We start from the raw sequence: 15,454 nt of genomic DNA on the forward strand, positions 1-15,454 counted from the left end.
CACCCTTTTACCCAGCAGTTCCACCTCTAGGAGTTTAACTACAGACATCCTAGTATGTGTGTGCATGACGATGTAAGGGCATAATCAGCAGAACATTTGTCAACATCATGGAAAGCGGAAGCAATCAAAATGCCCATCAACTGGAGACTGAATAAACAATATTCTGTATGTACTCTGGCATACTATGCAGACATGACGAAGAATGAGATAGCCCTATTATACTGACATAGAATGAGGCTATAAAACACCATTAACTTTCAAAAGACAATTTTGGAATAATGTGTATAGTATAATTCAATTAATATTTCACAAAAGCATACATATATATATATACACCTAGAAAGAAAATGTCTCGAAAATGGTTTTACCCCCAAACTGTTAAAAATGTCTACTTCTGGTGAGTGAGAAAGTGAGGTGGTAGTGATAGAGAAGCAAAGAGTTTAACTTTTTATTATATATAATTCTATACAAGTATGTGCTGTTTCTATTACAAAATAAGTTACAAAAATAATAGATTTTCTAAAGAATTGTTTATTCCTGTTAAAAATATAAATTCAGCATGTGTTTTCAGATACAGCTTTTTCATCTTTTATTTCCCACCTAATACCACACTGAATTCATTTCTCTCTGTATTGACTCTCTCTTCTTGCCTTTTACCTCAGCCCTGCTAAATTAGTCCCACCACAGCATCTCTGTAGTTGTTCTCATGTTTATGCAGTTTGTTAATGTACATCCTTTTGAGGAGGAAGAACAGTTTTTAAAAAATAGTCCAAGTCATTGGTTAATTTTGTACAGCTATAATTAAAGATTTAAGAAAATAAAGGTTCTTCCTGTATTTTCCTTGAATTATAAATAAATCACATATAGAATGGGTCAAGACCAAGGTCATTTCATTGGAGAGGGCTTTTCACAAAATTGGAACTGAGCAATTTATTCTGAAAACAAAATAAAACAAAATTAACCATAAGACCCAGGAGGAAACTTAAAGAAGTCGAAGTTTCAAATATGGAATACATTTTGATAGTTCAAGGGGAAAAGTTCCTGGCCAGAGAGGAAGGCTAGAAGGTGCAAGAGAGGGAGAAATCTGAGGACATTGTTTAGGTACCTGTCAAATGGTAGAGGGACATAACAGCAGTATTCAAGTGGTGAGAATGTTTGATGGCAATAATGTGCAACAGAAGTTAAAGAGATTAAAAAAACATTTTACCTGTCAAGAATAAGATGTTGATTGTTGCTGGCTTCTCATGGGTAGAGGTGACTCTGAAAGTATAGATTGCTGGTTACTTTCATTCCATAAAATTGGCAGTTTTGTCCAAATACTTCCTTATTATATGAGAGAGGAGTTGGCTGTTTGTACAGATGTCATATATTTCTCTAACTAGACTATGACTCTTTGAAACTTTAGTTTACTCCTATTGCTTCTTTAGACTCTCCAGTTTTTTTTCCTATTGTTCTCATCATTGGCAGTACCTTTTTTGTGTCCCAGAGCCTTTTCAAAGTGGGCAGATGGTTGGGGGTAAAATAGTGATTTGAGGAGGAAGCGCATAGACAAGACTCCACTTTACAACATAAAATTAAAACAAACTTGTCACCTCGATTCTTTCTTCTACCTCATAATTCATCCTAAACAGTCACTGAAATCCTTTTCCTCAAGGTCCATGTTGACTGTCCTAATTCTTTTCAGATTAAAGCCTTTATAGTCATGAACTTCAAAGTTCTTTCCAACTAGCACCAGAGAGCTTACTCTTTCCTCCCCTACATTTTTGTGGACCATCTTACACTCCCAGAGAAACCTGCCTATTTATCTAGCCAAGACCTATTTTATTCTTCAAAAACTGTTAATTGTTTTCAACTTTCTCTTCAAAATATTTCCTTGCTACCCGAAATCATGTATCACTCCACAGCAACCCGAATCCAATGGAAGGACTTTATCCTTCTATTCATTCTGGTTTGCATGTCGTGCACATTTTTATATGGGCACATTTATGCATATGGCTCCACATAAAAGTGCTGCTCTCTAAACATCACTTGCTCTCTTTCTCTACTCCCTTGTCCCTTCCTATTTTCCTCTGACAGCTTCTTCTCTCCTTCTTCCTCTCCCTCCTAGCTCCTTCTCTTGCCACATCTATTAGGTCTTCTCTTCCCTTCAAAATCTATCCCCAACCTTACTTCTAGTTGCCTCCCTAATTCTTATTCCACAGGTCGCTAGGCATGAAGTAGGGCACCGGGTACAGGAAACCCTAAATACCTATTGTATGAATATTTGCAGCTCCTGAATAACTGTGAGTCAATTGTTACTTCAGTTTTCCTCATTAGAGCCTTTTTAAAAGCTCATTTAAAAAGTCATTCCTTCATAATGAAAGTGCTGTGTTAGTACATCACTTGTAAGTACTCCATTTAGGTGGTAAATAGGTCGGCAAACTCAAATTTGCTTACGAATTGGGAGTATTGGGGATGAGGGGGCATAATTTAGAATAAAGTACATGTCTAGATTAATTACAAAGGAAAGGCCCTCCACCTGCTCATGCATGTGAACCATGTGTTTAAAATTCAGCATACAGTGTTTGCTCTCAAAATAATATAAATTGAACTTCATTTTTGATAAACTGGATATGGAGCATATAAAGGTTTTCTAAAAATGTTTTATAACCATTAACATTCCTTTTAAAAATGTGATTAAAGGGAGGAAAGTGGCATTATCCTATCACTAATTTTGAGGTTTGTATTGCAGGTCTTGTCGGCTGCAGCGGCAGCTGGTGTATCTGTAGCCTTTGGGGCACCTATCGGCGGAGTATTATTCAGCCTAGAAGAGGTAACTACTTTTAATTGTCTGGAGAGCACTCAGTGTCAGGAATTCCAGCCATCATCTATGTACACTGCAGTCCCAAAGTGCTCTGCCCAACTCAGTGCTTTACCACGTGACCAGAGATCTCTGGACAGTTCACGTCCACAGCTCTAATTCCTGCAGCACCAGTTCTTCACCTCAAACAGTTTAAGCATATTGACTGAGTTTGCTTTCTCACCTTCTCTCTTACAGGTCAGCTATTATTTTCCCCTCAAAACATTGTGGCGTTCATTCTTTGCTGCCTTGGTGGCAGCATTTACTCTACGCTCTATCAATCCGTTTGGGAATAGTCGCCTGGTTCTATTTTATGTGGAGTTTCACACCCCATGGCATCTCTTTGAGCTTGTACCATTCATTCTGCTGGGCATATTTGGTGGTCTGTGGGGAGCTTTGTTTATCCACACAAACATTGCCTGGTGTCGGAAGCGCAAGACCACACAGTTGGGCAAGTACCCTGTCATAGAGGTACTCGTTGTGACAGCCATCACTGCCATCCTGGCCTTCCCCAATGAATATACCCGGATGAGCACAAGTGAACTCATTTCTGAGCTGTTTAATGATTGTGGCCTTCTGGACTCCTCCAAGCTCTGTGATTATGAGAACCGTTTCAACACAAGCAAGGGGGGTGAACTGCCCGACAGACCGGCTGGTGTAGGCGTCTACAGTGCCATGTGGCAGCTGGCCTTGGCACTCATACTGAAAATTATCATCACTGTATTCACTTTTGGCATGAAGGTGAGGGGATTCTTTTGGTACTCAGTGGATGTATGTGTAGCTGTGGGTTTGGAGAGCAAAGCCAAGATACCATACAATTGTCATAGCTCATGTGGCACTTCTAACTTTACCCAACATTATCCCCTACCTCCCAAAGCTCTTTTTACTCACATATGTCCTCATAACTTCTTAGAAAATCATTACCTCTCTCTAACGTTGTCCAAGCCTAGTTTTAGGCCAAATGCAAACCTTAGTAATGACATTTTAAGTAGAAATGTGTTTTTTTTCTGTAGAAAACATACTTTGCCCCTTAAAAAGGATGGTGAGGTATTTGTTCCAGTGCATTTTCTATTAAAACAGTATCTGGATCGCATTTTTGGTCCTTATAAGGTGGCTTTAGAGTTCACCAAGAAAGCAAAATATTAGGGTGAACCAAATGAAGTTGCTGATATTCAGCCATTTTGGCAATTTCAAATGGTTCAATCCAATATATAGCTAAATGTATTTTTTATAGTTGTCATCACTGTCCAATTATTAAGAACTTCACAGATGATCCTAAATTAATATTTAAACCATCAAAAGTAGACATCAGGCCAGCATTTTATTTTTAATACCTGTTATTTCCACGTTTCAGAAGAAACCAGAAAGGAAAAATTTATTTAGGTATTGTCCTCCTCCTTCCTAGGTTTTTGTGTTTTGTTTTTTTTTACTTTAGTACCCAAGCTACCAAGTTATTTCCCTCTATTCTCTGGAGAAATGAGATTCAAACCAGAAAATAAGAGACAGCAACTCAGTGTAGGCAGTACTGTAATCTCTGAATTGGTATCCATCCCCCTCAACACCCTGGAAAGTTTTATAGTACCTCATGAGTTGATTTTTACCTTGTGGCTTCATTCCTTACTTTGAAGTAAATTTTCAGATCACTAGACCCACCCAGATTCAAAGGTATTCCAAAATCAAACACAAGCTATTTTAAAATAATCTGTTTTGATTACTTGTCATTATTTCCTCTCTTAGCACAGAAAATTGAGAGTTCACTTGATTATGCTAGGAGTCAAGAAAAAGAGTGGGGAGGCAGATGTGCACTCCTTATTGGATAGTCATGCAACGATAGTCACTACCTCATTTAAAAATTTTGTTTAATGTTTCCATATACTGTTATGAAATCAGCTGAAATCTCATGTGCCATCCTTTTTCTATGAGCAGTGGGTAAGTTCCAATGCATGAGAGTGGTTATAAGCATTGCATTTAAACCCCAGCACCAGTATTTACTATATGTTGACCTTGGGTGAGTCACCTAACCTCTCTAAACCTTAGGTTCTCTATGATTTTGATATAATAACACCTATCTCTGGGTAGTTGTAAAAAGCTTATGAATCTTGTCTGAAGAGCACCCAGCATAGAACATGGTAGATGGTCAATAAAAGGTAATTGTTGTTTATAAGAATTCAGAATTGGGGAAAATGTCTGCATGTATGAGAAATTCCATATATTTTCCTTTTTCTCTGAGAAAGGCCTCCAGTTCTGTGTTGGTCTGGAGAGTAAAGGCTCTTGCCTGATGGACCCCAAATCAGGGTCAGCTTCTTTGCAGTCATACTTGCCTGCATGTCCCAGAGAACCTCCAGTCCCTGTAGTGTCATACACATCTTTGCAGCCATTTACTAGCATAGTGCATAGTTAAATTGTCATTGGTCTGTTTGCTTCACAGAGGGTCAGTCCTCCAGCCCTTACCATATGCCAGGTGATCATATCATTTCTCAGTAACCATCTATTGCTTTCTCTTTGCAGATCCCTTCTGGCCTCTTTATCCCTAGCATGGCTGTTGGTGCTATAGCAGGTCGACTTTTAGGAGTAGGAATGGAACAACTGGCTTATTACCACCACGACTGGGCCATCTTCAATAGCTGGTGTAGTCAAGGAGCTGACTGCATCACCCCCGGCCTTTATGCAATGGTCGGGGCTGCCGCCTGCTTAGGTGAGTCATGTTTGCATTGATTTCAAAGAAGTTGCTACCAGATGACATAATAAAGAAATGTGATATTGAACATATTTGACTGTGGATTTTTTAAGTGACTATAATTTTAAGTTCATGTTGGGTTTGCCAGTTTCCAAGTGCTTTAAGAAAGCATTCTTTACCCTATGTTTACATTCCTCCCCTTTGAGACTAATTCTACTCTGAAATTCCATCATACAGAAGAGATCATCTGAAATTTGGACAAAGATATTTGCAAAATAGTGTTCATCATGGTATTATTTATAGTAGCAAAAAAGTGGAATCAACCCAAATATTCACAGAAAGGGACTGTTGTTAAATAAATTGTGGTACATCCACATATCATACTAGGCAGCCACTGAATGTGATGCTAATATTTAACATCTTTAAATATAATGTTAAATAAATTTGTAATAATATACAGAATGTTCCCAGTATAAAGTGAGGGGAAAAGTATGGTGGGGAATTCAACATGTAATATGAGCCCACCTATGTAAAAATATGTATTTTTGCATAGTAAAAAATGTGAAAAAGTCATTCAGAGTTTTTACTCTCCTTATTTCTAGGCAATGAGCTTATGAATAATGACTTTCTTTTATAAACTTAAAAATATCTTCTGAATTTTCTACAATGGGCCTTTGTATCCCAGAGAACCTCTAGTCCCTCTAGTGTTACACAAATTGTGGATATTCTGCAATTACTTTTATAATTGGGGGTTGGGGGGAGCAACAGACAAATAAAAAAAGAATCAAGAAAATATTTTGTACTTTTGTAGGTGTTATTTTGAGAAATCTGACTTAGGTCCATTGTAAACTTACTTTCATGCAGTTGCTGGGCTCTGTACAGTTATAGGTGAGACCTCCTTTTAGCAATGTTCCTGGTAAGTAAGCTTTTCCTAGATGGGGCCTGTTACAGGCCCATAATTATAATGAATCCTGTACTTTTCCTGCCTTCAGTACGTTGTGTCTGTTTCTTTACAGGCGGGGTGACTCGAATGACTGTTTCTCTTGTTGTCATAATGTTTGAACTAACTGGTGGCTTGGAATACATTGTGCCTCTGATGGCTGCAGCCATGACAAGCAAGTGGGTGGCAGATGCTCTTGGGCGGGAGGGCATCTATGATGCCCACATCCGTCTCAATGGTTATCCCTTTCTGGAAGCCAAAGAAGAGTTTGCTCATAAGACCCTGGCAATGGATGTGATGAAACCCCGGAGAAATGATCCCTTGTTGACTGTCCTTACTCAGGACAGTATGACCGTGGAAGATGTAGAGACCATAATCAGTGAAACCACTTACAGTGGCTTCCCAGTGGTGGTGTCCCGGGAGTCCCAAAGACTTGTGGGTTTTGTCCTCCGAAGAGATCTCATTATTTCAATTGGTAAGGATATTAAAAAGAAGATAATGGCATCCACTATGGAAATAAAGAAGTATGTGTGAAATGAGGGAAGACAGAGGGAAGAGGGGACTAGTTAGGGGCCAGAAGGATAGAACTAGCACTTCCATTTTCAACATTTTCCCCCCTACTTTTCAAATAGAAAATGCTCGAAAAAAACAGGACGGAGTGGTGAGCACTTCCATCATTTATTTCACTGAGCATTCTCCTCCAATGCCACCATACACCCCACCCACCCTGAAGCTTCGGAACATCCTGGATCTCAGCCCCTTCACTGTGACTGACCTTACACCCATGGAGATCGTAGTGGATATATTCCGCAAGCTGGGACTGCGGCAGTGCCTGGTTACACACAATGGGTGAGAGCTGTTTGGTGAAGACATATTAGATTGTGGGAGAAGAGAGAATTGTAGGGAGAGAAAGAAGAACCCAGTTCACATGCGCATTAGTAGCACTTATAGGCCTTTTGGAAGCTCTGAGATAAAGATGGATGTGTTTCTTTAATCCTCATAATTAATAGAAAAGAAGTTGGGGCAAGAAAGTGGGTTTCGGAGATGTGAACTGCTGGTTGTACATTATTAAGAACTCAGTTCCTCCCTCACAAAGGAAACAGCTGTGTTCTTATGAACAGGCAACCCTGAAGTTATAATGGTATTAGATAGTATATGTATAGTTTTTGGTCCTTATAGTACTTTTGTTATTATTATTGGAGGGTGAGAAAACCAAGTTTCAGTGAGGTTTAAAGATTTACACAAGGGCCCCCAGTTAATATACAGTAGAGGCAGGCTTTAAACATAGGTTTTCTGACTCCCAAGGCTCGCTCTTTCTGGGATATTTTTTATCCAGCAAAGGGAGCCCTGCTATTTTTATTGGAAAAGAGGGGAGGTTGGAGAGAAGAGATTTTTTTTCCTGAATGTAGTATGTTAATCCAGCAATTATATAAGAATTTCACCCCCTGAAATCTCTAAATGTTGTAACAGATGTCTTGCAGAATTTAAATCAATAAGAAGGCTTTCCTTAAATGATTCATTCAACATTTACTGAATCCCTACTCTTGTAAGAAGGTATTCCACTAGACTCTGGGGAGACACAAAAATGAATACGACCCTTCTCTGCCCTCAAGGAGTATGCAGTGTTATAGGGAAGCTAAGAACATATAAGTGCGTGCAGCATGGCAGCAAACAGGACAAGTGCACAGAACATGCTGTTGCTGGGAAGAGGGCATAGGCCCTGTTGTCTTGTAGGATCAGGGAGGGTGTTCTGGAAGAGGAACATTTGACCTGGGTTGTATAAGGCAAGTGACATTTGTATATGTAGAGAAGAATATTTAAACCAGAGGAAATAATGGGATCTGAGACCTAGAAGTAGATATGTTTGATGCATATTAGGGATCCATGCGTAGTCTCGTTTATCTGGTACGTGTAACCTAGTCCTGTTATCTCATTCAGTAAGTGCATATAGTGTCCACAGACAAAGTTAAAAAGGACTGAGGAGGAAAATTGTCACCTTTGAGAATATTATTTTAACTACAGATTTATCTTTGTTTCGTTGTCTTGTTTTGTCTTTTAGGCGATTGCTTGGAATCATTACCAAAAAGGATGTTTTAAAGCATATAGCACAGATGGCGAACCAAGATCCTGATTCCATTCTCTTCAACTAGAATCACAAGGTTGTGCTGGATATAAAACAGGAAGGACATTGCGGACTATGGATATATTTTATTAACTGGGTACCCAAAATACATTTCCCATATTTGGATGGTGAAGTTATATTATGTGTTGTCTCTTTCCTCTGAGTTAACCAGTTGCACTACATAATCTCTAGAAATTAATCTTCTCTTTAGGAGAAAATACAGTTAGGCTTCTGTGATATTGTATTAGGAGGATTTCATGAAAGAGTAAACAAGATTGCTATGGTTTAATTCTTTTTCTTTTTTTAAGAGATTTTTAAAAAATTTAAAACATAATTATTAGCCAATATGCAATTATTGAAAACTATGCAAAAAAAATTCCAACTGTCCTGACCTATAGCCTGGAGGAAACTCATGAAAAAGTCACTTTTTTTGGACTCTGTCATTGGTGGAAGATGAAGTGTAAACTAAGGGGCTTTGCTTCTCCAACCACAGAAAGGAAAGTCAGAAGGAAAATAGTAATGGTGTTTTCCAGACTGTGAAATTCAGTTCAAATGTTGTTGTGTTCCTGTTACAATATTTAGCATTATGAGTTTGTGTGTGTATGTGTATGCTAACTTTAATATCTGATTATAAGACAGTGCTGCTTTGGTTAATCTCTCTAAACGAATTTAGAGGGGTTGACTTTTATAGCTTGCTTGTTCCTGGTACTCTTTTGAAGTGCACAAGATAAGTTCTAGAACTTTCTCCTTGTCTGCAAAAGGGGTAATTTCCCAGAAGGCATTTGGTAGCTAGTTGACAAGGACTCTGTCATGAATTTGTTAGTAGCAAGGAATGATTTGTCCAGCTTCCTTAAATGAATCATTAGTTAAGTTCTAAGCAAAGTCAGTGATTAGGAATTTCACATTTTTATGAGGTCCCAACTAACCCTCTTACCCAGATGCCACCTCCATGAGTGATGGTGCTTTAGGCTTCTGGAATGTGTAAGAATAGTAAAGGGAGCCAAGTCGGGGCTGCATACTGGTAAACCAAAGGAAGACCTCGAGCTGTATCTGCATTCTAATGCACTCCTTCATAAAGACCACCAATACTAAAATAACCTCCTCCTACTGTAAAGAGTGAATAACAGGCCAGTGTTGTCCCTGTGAGCATGAATTTCAGCTTGGGGCCCGTTCACATATATTTAGTGCATTGGAACAAGATAGGCAGCTGGGACTCCCTTGAGGCTCCTTAGAATTCTAAATAAAATGTAGAACCATCTTAAGACCCAGGGGTGTGGACAAGGCCTGGTGATACCAAAGGTGCTTGTATTCAATTGAAAAGGTGCCTATCTCAATTTTCTACCACCTTTAGTGCAGCAGAAAACATCACACTGTAGGGACACCTGGTGGAATTACAGGCTACCACCATCATTCTGACTGTTTCATTTTCTATAGTTTTACCCACATACGCTTATTCCCCTCCATTCTTAAAATCTTCCCACTCCTCAGTCCTGAATCCTTCCTTCAGGACTGAGAACTGTGCCTGGTTAATCATTCCTATGACAAAAAAAGTAACTCCAGGGCTAGTTAAATTGTAAACCAAGGCTCAGCAATGTGATGGCATGTGGACCAGATGTAATGCACAGCCATTTTCTTTGCTCTGTAGCCCAGTTGCTGCTGCCGTGCCTCCATTTTCACACCAATGCACACAGCAGCAAGGCTTAACTGCCATGGGTGAGGGGTCAGCCTTTCCGACATTTCAGGTCTGTTCCCAGCACTTCCCACCACCCTTCTAGCCCAGAATCAGCAGTCATGCGGTATATCCTCCCTGACCCACCACCTCTCCTCCCAAACACCTCAGTGCACCTCATTTTAAAAGTTGCTGACCCCTGATTCTAGGATTTTCTAGTTCTTGTCTTTCCAAAATCTGAAATTCTTTGATTGTCCAGAACTGGGTAGCCAAAGCTTATTTTGATTTTTATCTTAAAAATGTCAAATTAGTCATTAGAGTTTCTCTTTTTAAGTATATCACTCTAGCATTTTAATGAAAAAGAAAAAAAACTCTCTAGGTTATATTATACCATAGTCATGACTCAGTAACTTTATATCTTTTGTCCCTTCCGTCCCACTGATTCCCTCACACGAGATGAGGCTGTTTGTCTGACCGACCACCCAGTAGTGGAAATCATTCTTATCTGTGTATTTCCGGTTCACTACCTATCTTATTAGCTGACCAACTAAAGTTTACAAAACAGAAAGTGTTAGTATTTCTGATATTTCATGACAGTGAAAGGCTTGGTCACATTTCCTAGTGCAACAGTGATATGGAGGGTGTCTAAGTTTGCCTTTGTGTTTCTCCTAGTCTCTGTTTTTTATTTTAGACAGATGAGCCAGTGTTAAGGTGTTACTTCAGATAATAAATTCAAGAAACCAGATAACACTGTGCCAAGGTATACTTCCAGATGGCCCTCCAGAGAGTAATATTCCTTTGATACCTCACTCCTGATAAATCTTATGCATTAACCTCAGCTTCTCAGGAATCCTTATAACTCATACGCCGGAAGTAACTGTAGAGTATGGTATCCATTATCTGTCTAATTCTATGGTTTGGCTCAAAGGTTGGCTAATTGTGGCTAGAGCTCTCTAATAGACTGCTAGCTCAGCACCTTAACACTCAGAGTTTCTTGTCTTGAGGCAAAGGAAAACATTCTTTATGCCATTGCAAATTCAGCAGTTGGACATACTTAACCAATAAATAAAGTCAATATAGGGAGTAGCCTCAAATGGCCACACATCTCAGTGGCAAAAGACTAGATAATCTGTGATTTAAAAAATTAATATGAGTTGAGAGACTAGCCTATTTTGATATTAGAAAGGAAAATTGCCTGACACAAGGGAAGGATTTACAGAAGAATGTCAATAAGTGCTTCAAGAGAGGATTTTCCAGGGAGAAAAGATCTGGTAGACGTCAGCCATGAAAGGAATCAGAGTTTATAGATTTGTAAAAGTGTAACTGCTACATTTTGTATCTTCAAATATTCAGTGTAAAGAATGAAAGAAGTTGAAACAGTTCATGCATGATTAGTTATACCATTGGAGAGGAGAAACAGGGGACTGAAAATGCCAAAATAGTGGCCACTTTCAAGATCACTTCTATTTGGATGTTTGTTCAGATACTCTCCTCTTTTCTGGCTCTAGCATTCTTCTGGCTCAGTCCAGCTATGGAGTAGAGGTGATATAATTCACAGAACACATATCCTCTGGTAGATAATCTGACATTGATGAACTTGGATTTGCCAGCTGGCAGAGGAAATGATTAATTTGCTGATTGAACCACAAAACAGTTCAACTGTTTGGCACCAGACGCTGAATCTGAGCCCTTTACAGGAAGGGCAGAGCGAAGTATAAATTTCTCTAGCAAGTCTTCAATTCTGTTTGAACATGAAGATGAACCAGTTCAGGCGTGGGGGGAGCAAATATGTTTTTAAAAACAGCGTGCCATAGAGTCCATCATGGAAAGTAATCATTGCTGTATGTTTTAAATATTTGAATCACCTGTCCTGGTTGGGCAGGTTTGTTTTGTTAGGTGAAGAGCAGGAAGGTATATACCTGTTACCCACAGTATCCTGTTTCTGTTTTCATTTTTTAAAAAATAAGTCCCAAGGAATGCCATTTTTGAGGTTTAATTTTTAATAGTGATAGTGAAGACAATGTTGAGAATTTAAAAGAGCCAGTGTGTTTTATATTGCCAAAGTACTTCCTGATGACTGGCTACATTGTACTGTGAGGAACTGGTTCACCTGTACTGGATCAGAGCCAAATACAGGCCACTGATCAGTTCAGAGAAAGCAGAAGAGCATCTTTTATGGTGGTACATAGAGTATTGTGCTCCTAAAATCCTGAAAGACTAGAAATTTAGAAAAATTAGGAACTTAGGAAGAAAATGGGAAGTAGAATATTGAGTTCTTTAAAAAAATAGATGTCTGAATATGTGGTCTGAACTTAAGTGTCCTAAAACTTTGATTTTTTTTAACCATCTCTGGGTGGCCTAGATTCCTTTTAGAGACATATTTGAAAGTTATGGCAGTGGAAAAGCCTCAGTAAGAAAATATATGAGTTCTTGTAAGGTGGTGGGACGAAGGCTATCCCATGCCCCAAGCCATATATCCAGGGACGGAAAAACTGCTTGAACGTGTGCTCTGAGGGGAGAAAAAACCAAGCGGTCTCCTAGAGACCAGGCTTTCCAAGCAAATGAGAGGTTCAAAGCAGCATTATGCTGGAGGCAGTCTATTTTTTATGGAGAGGATTGACATAAAATGAGACATCTATTCATGAAGGTGGGCAGCATCTACTGCCATTGCCTAAGTGATAAGCTTTAAGTAGATTGTCTCAAATTTTGATAGCAAAAAATTTTTAATGTATATTTTTAGCCTCCCTAGTATGTACTTGCTATGTATAAAAAAGAAAAAAGTGAGAGTTTTGCAGATCACAGCTCATGGAGCTGTGTAAATTCAAAGTGAAATTGACATAGTAGACCTGTTGGTGACCTTTGCTCTACCTCAATTTCAGTTGTTTGCTCCAAGAAGAGAAGTTCTTGGAATGGTTGGTGTTAGCAACTTAAGTTACTCCCCAAATGGTTGCTGGCCACAGTCTCATTTCTAAATATCTGGATCTGAACAAGTTTTATAGTAATGAAGTGAACAAAATTGGTTTCTCCACTATGTAGTTTGATTGTGCCAGATCACCACAAGGAGGAAGAAAGGATATGATGTGCAGAGTTTGCATTTCTTGGATGGGACCCTTCAGGTCACCCAGCCTGATCCTACCGTCATAAATTCCTACCTCTAAGTTCCTGCCAAAGGGTCTTCAGCCTCTGTGTGCACACTCATTGAATGAATAGTATTTAGTCTTGCCCTTTAAGGAGAAACAGCATACAGTGGTATAAAAATACAAGGGTTTAAAAAATTATCTCTTCCCTCCTTCTCTCTCCTTCTTTCCTCCTCCCCCCCCTTTTTTTTCTCTCTCTCTCTCCCCTCCCCATGCCCTAAATTCAAAATCTTCTCAACTGTTACAGATGTGTTGTTTGGATGTGGACTTTGGCAGGGAGAGAAAGGATTGTTCTGAGAACAGAGAATGGAAGACACTTCGGAGTTGATAGGGCCAACGGCGCTCTGTTGTACTGTAGGGGCTAAAGCCAGTGGCATGTGTTGGGAGTGTCGAGGGCCTTAGCATCTCAGGGCAGGCATATGAAGTATTTATTGCTAAACCTTGTCATTATCTACTGGTCCAAGTCCATTGAAAGTCAGAGGCAGTCTAGGATTTGGTGAGTGAAATGCCATCTAGCAAAATGGGCATGAGGGAGTAGCCAGAGATGGTTTTATTGGGGTAGGAATGTTTGTCCTTATCATATTGAATGTACCTCAAAATATATGGTCCTTCAAGAGCGCTCCTTTTCCCTCCTCCATATCACTTTATCCTTTCTCTGTTTTTCTTCCATTGCCCTCCCTTTTTAGTACTTAGTTTTTTTTAAAATAAGTATTTACTTTATTATTGTATATTTGGTCCTTTGGGACTATGTAATGATCAAGAATTTCATTTTAGATGAAAAATGATGTTTTAATATTTTGTTCTTTTAAACTTTCTTTTGAAGCTATGCTGCTAACCAGGTATAGGCCAGGAAGTGTTGAGCCTGACAGACAGCACCCTGGTCAGACCACCTAGGGATATCGATGTCGTAATGGTGACTCCTCATTTGACCAAGGCCAGCCTCCTGCTCTTGCCTCTCTCCATTCATTTCTGGCTATGGGAAAAATACCACCCACTGGGTGAGCCAATAGGACTGGGAGGAGCAGAGGGTCTGGGTTCTAACCCATGGGCCACTATATAAATATCTCTGTAACATGCTCATTTGTAGGGCTGGCTCCAATTGTAGTAGCCAAAGAAAAGCTATCTGACTCGACATTCTAGTTCCTGAGAGTTGGTAAAAGTTCAACTGATGCTAATGTATAGACATCAGCAGTAGCTAGGCATCCAGAAACTAGCATCAACCAAAGCTAATAGAGCCCGAGTTTCTGCAGGAAGCTTGGTGCTGAGCTATTAACAGCAGTTATTTATCTGAGTGTTGCCAACCATTTAGTCATGCTTTCTTAGCTTTATTCTAGCTGTTAGAGGTGTTGGTCCCCATTTGTAGGCACAGTCTGTACCAAGCTGTGGCTCACTGCTCACTTCATTCTGCTTCCTGGTCATGCATAGTAACATAGTCTAAAAAGGAAGACATGGGCTGGGGAGTCAGGAGACCTGGTTTCTATTCCCTATGCTCCTACTAACTAGCCTTGGGATCTTAACCACTCTGTGCCTCAGTGTTCCCATCTGCAAAATGGGGATAATGTTAATTGCCCTACCTACCTCACAGGGTTGTTGTGAGGATAAATTGAGACAATGAATGGAAAGTACTTTGAGAAGTGCTATGCAAATTGTAAGAAATGGAAACAATCATGTTAAAGGCAATGGAATAGACATTGCTAGAAGGGTTAATGGGATTGTCCAGCCCTTTCTCTGTGGCTTATGCCCAGGTCGCCATTGCTTTATACATTTTCACTTAGCACAGATTTGTAATTATGCATGTAATAAAGCACAGCCTTATCCAACCTGGTTTCTGATATGTTTTTGAAGACCCTAAATTTTGTAGCTCTGGATCTGATCATAAAAGCAGGGGATCAGGGTGTGAGATTTGAGATTATGTAAAAGGCAGCTACAAAATCTTACTAGAAGACTCACTTATTAAAAAGATTTATTAAATAATTATTTCTATGTTTTCAGATTCAGTAATACTTTTTACAATAAGGAGACAGATGAGAGGCAACATGCATTTTCTGAGAAATTCCAGATACCTCATTC

General features: G+C 39.3%; 1 protein-coding gene across 7 annotated transcripts in view; it reads left to right on the plus strand.

The window, feature by feature from the left end:
* Positions 1-15,204, plus strand: part of CLCN5 (chloride voltage-gated channel 5) — a 196,183-nt gene extending 180,979 nt beyond the window's left edge. For all 7 annotated transcript variants that reach the window (XM_036996326.2, XM_036996327.2, XM_073228044.1 and 4 more), the window contains 6 exons: positions 2,732-2,812; positions 3,038-3,580; positions 5,348-5,534; positions 6,533-6,931; positions 7,089-7,305; positions 8,516-15,204. In XM_036996326.2, coding sequence (XP_036852221.1) covers positions 2,732-2,812; positions 3,038-3,580; positions 5,348-5,534; positions 6,533-6,931; positions 7,089-7,305; positions 8,516-8,606 — 1,518 coding nt within the window. In that variant the 3' untranslated portion in view covers positions 8,607-15,204. The remainder of the gene's footprint in view (positions 1-2,731; positions 2,813-3,037; positions 3,581-5,347; positions 5,535-6,532; positions 6,932-7,088; positions 7,306-8,515) is intronic.
* Positions 15,205-15,454: the final 250 nt, after the last annotated feature.

The sequence above is a fragment of the Manis javanica genome, chromosome X, assembly GCF_040802235.1.
Source record: "Manis javanica isolate MJ-LG chromosome X, MJ_LKY, whole genome shotgun sequence".
NCBI classification, from domain to species: Eukaryota; Metazoa; Chordata; class Mammalia; order Pholidota; family Manidae; genus Manis; species Manis javanica.